Source organism: Panthera onca, chromosome E2, assembly GCF_046562875.1.
Source record: "Panthera onca isolate mPanOnc1 chromosome E2, mPanOnc1 haplotype 2, whole genome shotgun sequence".
Lineage (NCBI taxonomy): Eukaryota > Metazoa > Chordata > Mammalia > Carnivora > Felidae > Panthera > Panthera onca.
The window spans coordinates 19,340,094-19,354,766 of NC_138353.1; the positions used below are offsets into that span (position 1 = coordinate 19,340,094).

Genomic DNA, 14,673 nt, shown 5'->3' on the forward strand with positions numbered 1-14,673 from the left:
CCCTGCCTCCTCTCACACTGACCTGGCCTTGGCAGAGGTACAGGTTAGCCTCTCTGGCTCTCTGAGCCCCTAGGCATCCATCCGTCTCCCCACTTCCATACCCAAGAGCCCCTCGGGCCCTGACCACAGCCTCCTTCTCACCTCTGTGAGTTCCTCCCGCCAGATGGCCAGCCCCTCCTGCTGGAACCTGGTAGGGGGCGCTCACCCTGCTCAGGGTTCCTGGAGGCATGTGACCCCAAGAAGGTGGGAGGCAGCCTCAGTTCCTTGTCCTACTTTTTTAAGTTTCCAGAGCCCATGGTGGAGACACAAAGGAGGGAGCAGCAGGCACCAGCATGTCCCCTCCTCCTGGGCCCCAGCAGCCTCTCCCCCAGCAAATGGGAACCGATTGAGAGCACTCTCCTGGGGAGATCCGCAAAGAGACCCACAGAGAGAGTCAGATGGGCATGTGGCTGACAGAGAGATGGGACCTGGAAGCAGACAGACAGACCTTTACAAATAGGCAGCAGTTTCCATTACAGACGAGACCCCCCAACAGGAACGGCCACAGCCGCGCTCAAAGCTCCAACACACTTTGAGACCTTTCAAGAATCACCCTGGCTTTTGACCATCTCAGAGCCACTTCTGTGTATGAAAATATATACTTTGGGAGACGTCCCCCGCTCCCCCGTGGGCTTCTCCTGCTCCTCCCCCAGAATGTGGTCCCTCAGGGGTGGGCAGTCCTGAAAGCTCTAAGGTGGCCTGGTCAGGTGAGTGGAGCCAGGGGCCAAGGCCAAGGTCATGGGGGTCTGCAGATGACAGAGATAAAGCCCTGCTTAGGGAGAGGGATAGCATCGATCCCCACCGGAAATGCCACACCCCCCGAGACCCCTGTGCAGCGCCCCGCTGACCCCAGTGGTTTGCCCAGAGAGCTCTGGCCGTCCTCAGGGGGCCCCCACAAAGTGACAAGAAGGGACCCCAGTGGGCCTCCACAGGGATAGGTCTATTTTCTCCTTTCAGGATGAATGTGCTGGTACTGATAACAGAGAACCCTGTTGATGGGGTCTTGGCCTCTGGAGCCTGAGTGGGAGGTGAGCGGGAGCTCCCCTCTCGCACAGGCCACTCCCACCCTGGGCTCCCCTGGGCGGGGCTTGCGGGTGCCCGGCTCAGGCTGTCCTGGGGAGGGAGACAGAGCCCCCACAGCTTGGGGAAGGGTCCGTGTGTTCCCCTACCAACACAAAGTGTAGACACCGCTACTCTGGAAACCATGTGCTTTATTTGGAACCTCATTCTGAGGGAACCTCCCCCCTGGGTCATAGAAAAGCTGCAAACCACGTGGTTTGGTACAAGGCAATGGCTAAGGGACTGCAGGAAATCCCTTACCGCTGGGGCCCTCGTCCTCAGGGCCTCAGAATTCCCTGGTCATCCTGCCTCTTGGCCGAGCTAGGCCTATGCAGCTAGGACTCCTGGGGTCCTGCTCAGCCCCCGGCATCTTCCTCAGCGGAGGAGTGAGAAAGTGGGTATGGAACAAGGGCCAGAGTCCCCACCCGACGCCCGGGCCTCTGTCCTCCACCTCGGGCCAGCGGCACGGAGCAGCCACGGCTCCTCACATCCGCAGAGCTCTGTTGCTCCGGGTACGTGTCAGCTCTCGGGTGAGGGACCACGGACAGTGGGATGCCCGCGCGGACAGGTGAGTGGCCGCGGGCCCCGCCCCTCAGTACAGGTCTGCAAAGGGCTTGGAGTAGTTGAACATCAGGTAGTCCATGTAGTAGAAGTCGTAGGTGCGCTGTCTCTGCAGGGCCGAGAGCTGGGTGAAGTACTGGTGGGTGATCTGTGCCGTGGTCCGGGCCTCCTGCGAGTGCCGGTCTTTGAACTGGGGGAAGGTCAGGTTCCGCGGCGCCCGGATGAGGCTCAGGAAGAAGTTGGCATCCTCCTCCATGCTCTCAAACTTGCCCACGAAGTCATAGTCGATGAGGCAGGGGCTGCAGAGCCGGCTGACGTGGTCCCAGTGGATGTCCATGCCCACGGGCCGGTGCACGTCCAGCAGGTACTGGACGAACTCGGGGAAGCGCACGCCGGAGCCCGTCCGCAGCGCCTCGCGAGAGGCGTTGGCCCGGTACCGGGCCAGGATGGCCTTGCCGAAGACAGGGTGGTAGTAGCTATTGGGATGCTCGAACTTGTCGCGGAAGGCGGAGACCAGCCTCTCGAAGGGCTCGCGGACAAAGAGCATCTTGGTGTAGGTGCTGAGGCGGTGCAGGATGCCCTGGCGGTCGAAGGTGTCCAGCCGCCGGAGGGCGCCGCCGTAGTGCACGGTGTTGTGCTGGATGTCCGCGGTGGACGAGGCCAGCCCGGCCATCACCATGAGCACCCGCTTCCAGTTGGAGCAGCCCGCCTTGGGCACCTCGCAGTACAGCACCCGGTGGCGGTCCTCCACGAAGAGGCGGGACACGTGACGGGGCGTGACCGCCCTGCGGCTGCTGCTCGCCCGGTACTTGGCGCACGCCTCGCGCATCACCCGCTTGCGCTCCTGCTGGCTCCGGTGCAGGGTGACCCAGTGGCCGTCCGCGGCCCAGGGCGCCGGCCGCACAAAGGGACCGGCCGAGCCGTTGGCCGGGACGGCTGCTGCAGCAGCGGGCGTCTTCTTGATGAGCAGCCGCCGGCGGCGCTGCCGGGGTCGCAGACGGGCCCCCATGTTTCGGGGGGCTCGAGGCCGGTCGGGTACCAGCAGGTTGAGGCCCCTTGGGGCCCGGCTGGACAAGTCTCCGGTGACCGTCTCCGTAGGGGCCTTCAAGTCACCATCCCGGGAGCTGCCTGGTGGGAGATCCTGAGTCAGGAAGAGAAATGGTTATCAGGGTGGACAGGGCAGATGGGCGCTGAGGGTCACACAGGTCAGACGCTCACAGTGGCCGGGGTCCCTGCCCCCTCTGTGGCCTGAGTTTATTCCGGGTGAAGGAAGAGACTAGCTGACCCTGTGGGATTTGACCCCTCTGGTCTGAGCCTAGGTCCGGTCCCCAAAGGCCCCCCACCCCTAGCGGGCCATGGTCTTGAGGCAGAGGTGCAGGTATCTTTTCAGCCACGAGATGGCGCAGGCCTCCCAGGAACCTGCACCTGGCGAGGCGAGCCGGCGGGAGCCGGCGGCCTGAGGAGGCTGGTGCAAATTTACTGCCTCTATTAGCACAAGTCCAAAGCTGCCATCCGACAGGAAAGGGAAATTCATGGGGCCAAAGCCGTGGGCTTTGTTCCCAAGGCCCCTGGGAAGGACTGGACGCATTTTTCTTTCCAAGAATGAATTCAACATGAGCTCCCAGTGTTCTCCCCTGCCCTCCCCAACTTTCCCCAGGCTGCCGGTGCTGAGATTTATCTGACTCTCAGAACTCACGTTGTAGGGCTGCTGTGGCCTGATGCTGAACTTTATTCCTGAAAAGCAGAGGGGACAGTATTAGCAGCAGAAGTACCATGTGGCTCCCAAGGACCCGCTCACGGGCTCTCGATGCTGGACACGCGGGCTGCAGGGCACCGGGGGCGGGATCTGCGAAAAGGCAGTTCAGGGGGGCAGAGAGGAGCAGGCATGGCTCAATGTAAGTGTCCCTCAACTCCTCTACCCACATGGAAAATGAGGGTGCAGCAAGATGTGGTCCCACAGGCTCCCAAGCTGATGACTTCTCAGCATCTTACCTCCCAATGTGACCTGGAAGGTCTCGAAAGGTGCCCTGCCCAGGTGTGTCCACACATCTGCTCAGTGGAACAGCCAGGAATCTCATAGCACTGCCCCGCACCCCCATACAACCTCACGCTATCATTAAGCCATGGGGAAAGGACCCTTCAGAAAGCTCTGCCCATCCTCTCTATGCATTGGCCAGCCCTCGATCTAGTCCATGTGGAGCTTCTGTACTCGGAATCCCACAAACACCCACACCTTTGCACACACAGGCCTGGGAGTGGAACACATGCCTTCCCTTGGATGTGCCTCCCCACTGGCTCTGGGGAGTCCTCTAACCTAGGCATCTACTTCGAGATTTTGGCCAACTCGGCTGGCCCTGGGGCTCTGGCGTGAGCTGGCCACCTCCTGCTCACGCTGATCTCCCCCAAAGGGCTGAGCAGAGCCCAGGCGTGGAGTGATTGTCCGGCAAGCACTTGGCACTGGAGGAAGATGAAGACAGATCAGTGCATTGCTGACCACACTCCGCAATGTCCCCCCCCTTCCCTTGAGCTTCGCTGAGGCCAAAGTCACCGGGATAACAGGCTCTGGGGAAGTGAACCTTTGGTCAGAGAAGATGATTCTGCTTCACACTCTGGTTTGTTTTGAAGGAGGTCCTAGGGAAACAAGAGGATTTCCTTTGGGGGAACTTATTTCGGAGTCTCGGCCTCCTTCCCCCATCCCTGCCTGGCCACCGAGGCATCAGGGCTTTTCCATCTCTGGTGCCACGGAAGCGGCTGTTTCTACTCTGAGGCTTTGCCAAAGGCCACAGTCACAATCGGAACCAGCCACCCTTTAAACAAGTGAAGACTTGAACTTCCAGTTGGCACGATGGGGCACACCTGACCGAGTTCTGGCTGCTGCTGGGCTGTGTGTGCGAGATGTCCTGGGCGCCCAGCATGGGGCCCCATGGGGGTCCTGCCGTCTCTGTACACATGGTATAGGTCCAGTGGCTGGAGCCCAGTTGCTGAGAGGACATCCAGGTCCTCTGTCCCTGACCCAGGGACTCTGCCGATTTCTCCACGAGGTCCAGTCTTACAGGTTCAGCCACTGCTATGACCCTGACCTCATACTGGTCAGTCTGAGGATGTGCCTACACGTCTCCTTCATTCACCAGCTACCGAGGAGGTGGGGACGCGAGGTCACCCCTGGGCTGGAAAGCCGACATTCCCGGGGCCTACTGGGAACTTCCTCAAGTTCCAAACGTGGCACAAAGGTGGAATGTGGGCACGCTGCATGTTTCTTTTGTTGCAATACTTTTCTTTGACCCCTTTGGGCTGGGAACAGGGGTGTGCCCTTCCCTGGGCAGAGGACAGCGTGTCCGTACCTTCCTGGGCATCCCCTAGCTTATGGGCAATATGTGTGTACAGGTGGGGGAGCCCTGAAACAGGGCTTCCAGACTCTTCCTTGGAGGCTGAGGGGGAGCTCCACATAGAACCGGCTGCACCCCTTGGGGCATGGGATGCAAGCAGTGGGTACTTGACCCTGAGACAGGAGTCTTTTCACATTGAAAAGGGGTCCTCACCAGGGTCCCCTTCTCATCCCAGAGCCTGCCAGCCCCCTCCCCCCGCCCCTACTCTGCTCTGCCTCATTCCAGCCTGAGCTTCTCCAGCTCCTTTCTTTCTGACACACGCGGGTTTCCTCCTGCAGCCAGTGATCACAAGTCTCTTCACCAAAAGGGACTCACTGCACGTTCAGTTTTCCTCCACACTGCTGGGTTTCCTTAATTATTTTCTTCTGGTGACGGCAGCTGGCTCTGCTAAATCACCTCTCCTCCTCAGAGTCTCAGATACGGGAATTTACTCTGCTTGTCAATCCTGTCAACTCGTCAAGGTATGGTGGCACTTATTTATATTCCTTTTCTAGAGCAAATGAGTCATGCCAGATTTGGCCAAGAGTGGGACTCAAAAGCTGCTCTCAAAAGGCACCCTGCCAGCCGGTGGAGCTGGACAAGGATGTCCTTATGGAGATGTCAGCCCTCACAGCTGTGATCTCCCGCTGGCCCTGTCCTCACAGCCTGGAGGGCGGTGGGCTGTGGGACCTGTCCCATTTTATCTGTGCAGACTGGACAGAAGGGTGCTGAGCCTCAAGGGGGTTTTCGAGGTTGGCCCACTTGAAGGCTGGAGAGAACATTCCTGCTGGACAGAGCCCCAGTCTGGGGGAGTCCCTGACCTCTTGGCCACTTTTACCCAATAAAGTCAACTCGGCTGCAACTGCCCCCTTTGAAAAGAATAACTGTCTTGTGGAAAACCCAACAACAGATCTTATGTGGAGCCCGAGTTTGCCACAAGCTGTATGTTCTCAACCTTTCAACTTACCGCAGCTCACTTGGCAAAGACTGACCCTCTCCCATATGCCATTTTGGAAGAAAGACAGGAAGTTAATGAAGGAAATGTAACAGGCTCTCCCCCCTGCCAGGGGCCCACTGGCCCTACTTTTCCTGTGGAAGAAGCCACTCTTCCATGCACTGCCTGGATAAAAGCCAAAACAAAGATCACCCCTAGCTCTGAGCAAGTGAAGGCTTTGGGTGCCTTGAGGCTGGGGTCTGCATACCCCACAGTGGGCTGCATTCAGGACACTGGACAGCTCTGTGGAGTGACCAGGGAAGGGGAGCTAAGGGTCCTACGTCTGCTGCACCCATGAAGAAGGTATTGCCACCAGGAGCCACCAGACTCAGTGCCATAGGGGGACTTATGCCCGGGGGGGGGGCGGCGGCGCTTGGCTTCAATATAACCACCACCAGCCCCTCCCAAGCCCTCGAATGGACATGCAATCAAATAAAAACAGTGGGCTTGCTGAGCAACACAAGCCACAACCCCTAGCCTCCTTTTCCATTTGATGTCACCAATGTTGCCGCATACCTCCGCAGTCTCTCTCACCCCCACCCTGCGGCAGAGGAATCCCAAGGCCGGTCATGTACATGCTCCACGTTCAGCGTCTGAGTTACCTGTCTTCTCCTTTCAACATAATGTTAACAATCTGTAAGGGAGCTTCATCTCCTGCACGGTGAGAAAAAAACAACCACTTTCTCTTTCTGGACAGATGACATTTGCAGAGCGGTTGAAACACAGGCTGTACGGTAAGAGTGAGCATTGGTGAGAATAAACAAGGCGTGAGTTATTGAGACTGCCAAGTGGGCTCCACACTGTGAACTCTTCATTGGCTGAGGGTTTTCCTCTGAGTGTTTGGCTGAAAGCTTGCTGGTTACCTGCCAAGGGGAGGCAGAGGCTGATGATGGCGTATGTGCCCAGTTTCTTATAATTAGGCTGTGAAGCCTGGGTCTGGGGCAGAGCTGCGGAGGGGGCTTCATGGTCACATGGGCTGCTGCCTCCTTTTGTCCGAGTCACAGGAGAGAGACCTGCTGGGTTCAATTCTAAAGCCCTAATCTCTGATGCCCAGGACCCACAGAGGTTCAGGCTGTGTAAACCGGCGACACTGACATGAGTTAAAACAGGATCCGAGTCCCTGGAAAGGGCTGGAAGTGCCACACGAACCCTTGGTTGACCACGTCTGAGGACAGCGACTGCTATTCTGGCTGCTCAAATCTCAGTCCCAGGTCCTGATAGTGGAGAGAGGGTCCTGCTACCCTGAATGCTGCGGCCTGGGGGCAGACAGGGCTGCCCCAAAGGAGTCAGACCTGCAAAGGGAAACAGATGGGAGAACGGAAGGGGCCAGCAGGGCCCTGGGGCATGGGTGTGAGTCCACAGTCCCTGCTCTGTGCAGTCTCAGACCTGTGGTCCTTGGATGCTCAGAGCTACATCGAACTGTGTACCCTGGATCTTCCGGTGGCTGTGCCTGCGTGGCCACCATCATCCGCTTTGTCCACCCACGGGTCCACTTCTGCTGCCCAACAGGCCAGGAAACTCCCAGGGCTTTCAGGCTGGCCTGAGCCAGGGAAGACACTGGAAACGAGACCCCCACTGCCTCTTGCTTTCCCCCATGTATGAGATACAGAGTCCAAGCTTCGGTCCCACCCCAGACTCCTGGCAGGCGTGTCTGCCGGATGAACAGTGTTGCCCTGCTCTGCTGTTCACAGAAGCTCCCGCACTGAACACATGTGCCGTGAGAAAGGTCTCTGTGCCGTGGGGCAGCCGGCAGGGCCCGGCAGAGTTCGGGTCCTCACGCAGTGGTGATGAGCCACAAGGTGTGAGGCAGGGATGCTGGCAGGAGAAACTGAGCCAGGAGGGTGTGCTGCTCATTGGGATCAGGGGAGAAAGCCCTGAGGGAACTGCCAGGCCCCGCTCCGCAGGAAGTACAGGAATGAGGGGCTCAATTCGTCCTCCGTGACCAGGCCATATATATGCGGGGGGTTTATTTTAAGGAATTGGCTCATGCAATTGTGGGGGCTGGCAAGACCAAAATCTGCAGGCTGGAGAGGCAGGGAAGAGTCAATGTCATAGGACGAGTCTGAGGGTCCCCTGGAGGCAGAATTCTCTCCTCCTTGGAGGCCCTCAGTCTTTTCTCTTAAGGCCTTCAACTGATTAGACGAGGCCCACCCACATTATGGGTAACCTGCTTTACTCTAAGTCTATCGACTTAAATATCCACTACTTCTAAAAACATAGCTTCACAGTAACATCTAGACTGGTGTTTGACCAAACATCGGGGCACGGCAGCCTGGTCAAGTTGACACAAAATTAACTGTCACAAGGGGTATAATAATTTCTTAGGGCTTGCGGTAACAAAGCACCACCAAACTGGGTGGCTTAAAATAACAAACACAATTCTCTCGCAGTTCTGGAGGCTATATGTCTGAAATGGAAGTGTCAGCAGGGCCGTGTTCCCTCCACAGCCTCTTCCAGCTCTTGGCAGCCCCAGACGCTCCCTGGCTTGTGGCCTCTGAAAACCAGCCTCTGCCCCCATCTTCCGTTGTGTGTGCCTGTCACTTTTCTTCTTCTTCAAAGGACACCAGTCATTTTGAATTAGAACCCACCCTAATGACCTCATCTTAACTTGATCACATCTGCAAGGGCTCTATAAGGTCATATTCACTGGTCCCAGGGTTTGGGACTTCAACATAATTTGGGGGAGGCGACACAGTTCAACCCCTAGCAGGGGGTAATGTGACCTCAGGGGGCTTTAAGAGCACTCTAGAGGCAGGGCAGGAAGAGTCTGGAGGAGGTGAGAAAACATGTCCCCGGCTGATCAGTAGATTGTGTTAGTTCTCCATGTTCTTGGGCAAGGACCATGTCTTTTCTGGGTCGGACAGTCTGGCAAAATGCCTAGCACACAGCAGGAGCTCAATAAATGCTCGTGGAAAGGCTGGTGCTGCTTGGATTGAGAGCTGCCCCTGGAGGAGCTTCTCCAGCTCGGTCTAGCAGCCTGTCCACGCCACCCAGGAGGGGTGGTTAGATCTACGACGCACCCAATTGGCGGCCTCCCCTTGCCATCTGTGGGGCACCAGGCCAGGCCTGTGGCCCCAATGTGGCCACACCTCCTCTGGCTCTTCTCCCACCAGCTCAGGCTCTGCCCTTTTGAGGGGCCAACCCCTCATCGGCCTCTGATGCCTCATTGTGAGCCGCTCCCTTCCTCTGGGCCGGTTGTTAATTTATGCAGATGAGATGCAAAACTGAAGTTTAAACACACTCAGCAATTAGAGGGCAGCCTGGACTCAAGGCACAGAATTCAGATGGAGGAAGCCTCACAGAAGGGTCTTAAATTCTCACTTGTGATCACAGGAAAATCCGACTCATTAAATTCTCTGCTCGGGCTCCATGCACAGCCGTGCCCGCCTCTGCTGCCCCAGGCCCAGGGCAGGGAGACAGGGTTCCCGGCTGCTCTGCGGTCAGAGTGTGGACCTCAGGGAGAGCCAGGAGCCAGGCCAGGAGCGCCCCGCCTCCCACCCCGGCAGGGGGGTGGGTGGTGCCGCAGGACCCTCTCCTCTTGCCTCAGCCTCTGTGGGTGGGCTTCTTCCAGTTGTTCGAAGACCACCAACCTCATGGTGAGGCGACACAGTAACCCCTGACCCTTGGCCCAGACCAGAGGAGGGGCTTCCCCTCCCTTCTCCTGGAGACACCACTCGGAGTCATAGCTTTCAACAAGGGGTCGTGTATTTTAAAAGAAAAGAGAGCAAGAGCACAGCTGTGTGACCTTGGACAGATCCCTCGACCTCACGGAACCTTAGCTTCCTCATCTGTAAGATGGGATAAAAACACCCATCTTGCAGGTCCATAAATGTGCAAATGAAACATGCACGGTGCCTGGCACAGAGAGCCCATGGGAGGGAGGCCGCCAGAGCCTGGGGTTCCTATCGCCGGGTCACCTTCACAGCAGCTGAGTTCCTCTGAGCCCAGCTCCTGCACCGGCGCGGGGACTCTGGGACCTGTCTGCAGAGGAGGGAAGCAGGAATCTTCCCGTCTCGGGCTGATGGGCACCTGACGGCTCTGACCACTACTTGTTTTGTTTAGCGATTCCATTCCCTCGCCTCCGTGATTAGGATCCACGATTCAACCGGGTGGTTCTCTGTCAGCTCAGCCTGGGCGGTGAATTCCCGTACGGCTGTCAGAGTGGGGCACTGGAGCTGCCTGTCAGTCAACCAGCCAGCCAGTTAGCCGGTCTGCAAACCCAACAGCTGTTCTGCTTTTCCACAGTCACCCATCTGCCCATCACTTGAAGGGATGTCCCTGAGCATCTCCCCCCACTCCAGTATGCCTGCCTATCCACAAGGAAGGGGTCCCCAGCTCCTGCTCCAAAGCTCTCCTCTGTCAGAGCCTGGGGGCAATTCCTACCATGTTGGGGGGGGGGTCGTGCACCCCCCCCCCACAGGGGCCACGCACTGCACTGTACCTCCACGTGTGCATGTCACATGGAACCAACGAGGGACAGCATGCACACTGAGGGGGTGCATCACACTGCTTTTCCGTGCATGCATCCTGCCGTGTGACGCAGCGTGCTCTGGGTGGGGAGCGTGTGTGTTCACGTCCGTGTACAGCTTCAGAGAGTACGTGGCGCATGGCTTAGAACAGGTCATGCCTTTCCTGCCTTCGTGTGTTCTTTCAACACATGAGCCTGGAAGGATTAGCAGGAGCCTGTGAATGCTGCTGCAGGGGAGAGAGAATGAAGTTCCTGACACTGGCCGGCTAAGCCCCAGTGCCCCCTGGCGGCCCGTCTCTGCCTCCCCTGCAGGCGACAGAACACAGCATCCTGGCCAGCACCGTTTGTCCATTCTCTACACACGGACTGAGCACCTGCACGTGCCAGGCAGAGTCTTACACACCGGTGACTGTGTCCTGGCCATGAATGGGACAGTCATGGCCCTTGCCCTTGTGGAGTTTACGGTCTAGCCAAGAAATGAGGCACTGAGCAGTTCACGTGTGATGGTTGCAGGGGTGCGTCAGCAGGTGGCATGTGACAGGGGAGGGGTATCAGGTGAGGTCTCCCTAAGGTAGTGACAAGTCATCGGCGCCTGGGGGTAACGAGGGCCTTCCTGTAGGAGATCGCCTTGCACCATGAGACCAGGGCTTACGGGATGAAGGGACAGAGAGACCGAAGGGTGTCGAGAAATAGTAGCACGCTTGTGGCTGGCGGGGGGACAGCAAGCTGGGTGCCCTATCGTCCTGGCAAAGACCCCTCATCTTATCTCCTGAGGCCCAAGGGGAGCCTACAAAGGCTTTAAGCTGGCAGCTATTTGGAACTTAAGGACCATTCTGAGATGAAGAGCGGAAGACAGAAGCAGAAAGGGTGGTCCACGGTTGTTGCCACCGTCCAGGGAGGACACGTGTGAGGCCTGAATGCCGGCGCTCATGGCAGAAGGCGGAGGAAGACGTGGCGAGTATTTCGGGAAGAATGAGCAGGGCGGTGCTCGGTGAATGTTTAACCCTGGCTCCCTGCGTGGTGGGGAGGAGCAACTCTGTAGTGATGCGGATTCCTGTGGTGTCAACACTTCTCCATGACCGATTTCAAGCTAGTGATGTGAACGGGGGGTTGGGCCCTTGTGGGCTGCTGGTGCAAGCCAGCTCCGGGTCAGTACCACCTGGGGACTGACTGGGAGCAGAATAAGGGAGATTCCGGTTTCTGGCTTGAGCAGTGGGACCCTGATGCCATTTCCTGGGGAGGGGGTGCAGATCCACATTGAGTTTGAGAGGTCTACGGGGTCTCCCAAGCGTAGACGTCCAGAGGGCAGACGGAGGATGCGGGAGAAGGGGATGAGCTGGGCGGACGTACGTGTGCAGGAGCACGTCCCGGCCTGGGGTTGTCCGGGGCCTGGTGAGGGTGCGTGAGAGGAGGGGCAAGCCGGGCTGCGGCAGCCAATCAGAGTCTGCCTTTTGTCCAGAGCCCACAGGGAGCCACAGACTCAGGTTCTGGGCGACTGTGGCCAGGTCAAATGGCGCTCCTCCTGCTTGGCTGGCAGGGGCCTAATCTGGTGTAAGTATTGGTGAATTCCCACCAGAGGTTTCCAAGAAATAAAAATGAGTGAGTCATGCTGGAGCCTGAGGCTGCCTGTTTGCAGGGGAAGTGCCCGCGACACCAACTGGCCCAGCCCCGTGACGGGCGCTTCTTCACTGGAACCCAGTTGGGCCATCAGAGGCCGCCGGCGGGGCAGCCTCATTCCTGTGGTGGCCCCGTCACAAGATAATGATCGGTCCAGCTCTGGCTGGCTTCAGGATGTGTCGTTCCGGCTGCGGCGTCAATTACTGAGCTGGCCTGTGGCTGTCAGACCCGTCACAGCCGCTGCCTGCGATATACCCTGAGAGCCGCAAAAGTAAATCCGTTCTAGCCGATGCTTCCTTGGAGCTCCCCACTCCCCAGCCACCCTGGGCCTGCTGCAAGAGCCGCTCCCGTCCTGAGGGATGCACTCCAGGGCCCCCCAGGGGTGGGGGTGGGGGAGTCAGGCTCCTGGAGGCGGGCCCACAAAGGGGCTGCCTAGGGGGCTCAGGGACGGAGGCTCCCCAGAGGCCATGCACACGTGGTCACCCCTACTGCCCACCGATTGCACCCAGAGGGGCCCCGAGCCTGGGCAGCAAGCCCTCCCTCCCAGCCTGACTCCGGCAGCTGCAGCTTTAGGCTCTCCAGTACCACAGAGACCGTGGAACGGCAGCTGCATTTCAGGGATCATCCCGTGTGCCCCTGAGCAGAACAGAGCCTCTGGCGACTCACAGGTCACCAGGGTAAGCCTGGAGCTGCTTGGAGCACTTGCGGGCAGGAGCTGGCAGTCCGTCCAGCTGATCCCTGCCATGCGCCTGGATAGCTGCAGTCCATATCTGAGAGGAGATGTGACTCCCGAGGCGCGGCCTTGAATGTCGAGTCACATCCAACCAAGGACTGGGCCCCCAGCAGCTCAGGGAGCCTCTGGCCAGCTTCTCTGAGGGGCAAGGCCTGGAGTATAGCAGTAATCTTGGCCTTGGTGGATGCTGACTGTAGGGGACACCACTGTCGCTGGACATCCAGCCAAGACCCACCTCCTTTCCCTTCTGGCGGGCCAGCCCTTGCTTCTGCCCAGCCCGGTGCCCTGGGGTCCGGCCAGCCGAGGGCCACACTGGGCTGGCTGTGGCCTGACCGCAGCAACCCCAGGCCATCCTATCCTCTCACCACCGTGTGGTGGGCTGGGCTCCACACCCACATCACACACTCACACAAAGACTCACAGCCCCCGGCTCAGGGAAGGTGACCAGTTCTGGGGCACTGACAGCATGGCTGAGATAAGACGGAGGGCCCTGCCAGCTGCATATTCAAAGGTCTTTCTAGAGGCAACTGGGGAACGGCCCAGAGAAGAGTAAGGCCTAAAGGAAGGGCAAAACTGGTTAGGATTCTTACATCCTAACACAGGTGAGAAATGGGGTGCCTGAGCTCAGGCAGTGTGGGGAGATGGGAAGAGGAGGGAGGGCTGCAGGGCTCGGTGAGCCGGTGTGTGAGGGGGAGGGTAGGAAAATGTCTGTCCCCCCACACACTGTCACAGGGAGGTCCAGGGGGACAGAGGGCCGATAGGGGAGAAGACCCGACCCCGAGGTAGGCCATATCGACGCAGAGACACGAGATTGAGTAAGGCTCGCAGACAGAAGCTCTCAGCTGGCAACAGTGCAGAGTGTGGGTAAAAACTGTCCAGACACAAACCATGCAGCCCAGCCCTGCGCCTTCCAGCATCCTTGAGAGCACAGCCAACATAACGCCGCATAACAACACCCTCGTTAGCTCTGAGCACAGGAATATTAAGTAGAACCAAACCCTGCAAATGTCATCCAGAATTTTCACAACTGTGGTGTGCACTGAGAACTTGCCGAAGTCTTTAAGGCAACCTCTCGGCTGAGACCCTGGGTCCCCTCCCGTCTCCAGCGTTTTGGGGGGACACCTCCTTAACTATGAGAGGCCCCATCTGCTGGGAGCCCAATGCCCTTTGCCAGGGTGGGGTGGGGCTGCCGGGTTTCTGGAAGGCACTGTCTGAGGTCTCTGAACCTTCCCTTCAAGCTCAGCAGGTGTCTTCAGGAAATGAGAGCCGCCGGCCTTGCAGATGGAGCCTGGTCCCGTGTAATGGCTGCTCGAAGGTGGTGGGGGTCTCTGTGAAAGAAGGAGCTGGCGATGGTCCTGAGCTGTTTTCCGGCTCCCTTTGAAGTCCGACCGGCGGCAGCTCTCAGGATGACGTGAGCCATCGCAGGCACCGAGACGGCCCCACCCGGCTGCGTGTTTTTCCTGCGGAATTAAGACTCTCCCGTCTTCCAGACGACCCGGCGTGTGTTTTGGGCACCTCTTTGCAGTTGTGAATATGCTATTCCAAGAAACAAAAGGAGCCCGGCTTGTGCCTTCGGCTTTCCACGCCTGTGTGTGGTGCGTATGAGGCGCTGCTGGTGGAGGTGTGTGTATGGGCCGTCCACTCTAGAATTAATGATTCGCGAGCTGGGCGAGAGCTGTGCAGCCCACCGAGGCGTCTTCTGCAGGATTAAACGTCATTCCTTCTAATGACTTGATTTATGTCTGGAGGTTTACAGCTCCAAACAAAATATTGTGATGATGGCAATAAATCACGCCGGGGCTGCTTACAAACGGCAACGAGCATGTTTTCTGTTTGT

The 14,673-nt window shown here is 58.3% G+C and overlaps 1 protein-coding gene across 4 annotated transcripts in view; it reads right to left on the bottom strand.

Moving 5' to 3' along the window:
• Window positions 1-1,233: 1,233 nt before the first annotated feature.
• Window positions 1,234-14,673, bottom strand: part of CHST8 (carbohydrate sulfotransferase 8) — a 128,399-nt gene continuing 114,959 nt past the window's right edge. For all 4 annotated transcript variants that reach the window (XM_078438528.2, XM_060650933.3, XM_060650934.3 and 1 more), the window contains 2 exons: window positions 3,356-3,393; window positions 1,234-2,800 (listed from right to left, as the gene is read on the bottom strand). In XM_078438528.2, the coding sequence (XP_078294654.1) occupies window positions 1,691-2,800; window positions 3,356-3,393 (1,148 nt within the window). In that variant the 3' untranslated portion in view covers window positions 1,234-1,690. The remainder of the gene's footprint in view (window positions 2,801-3,355; window positions 3,394-14,673) is intronic.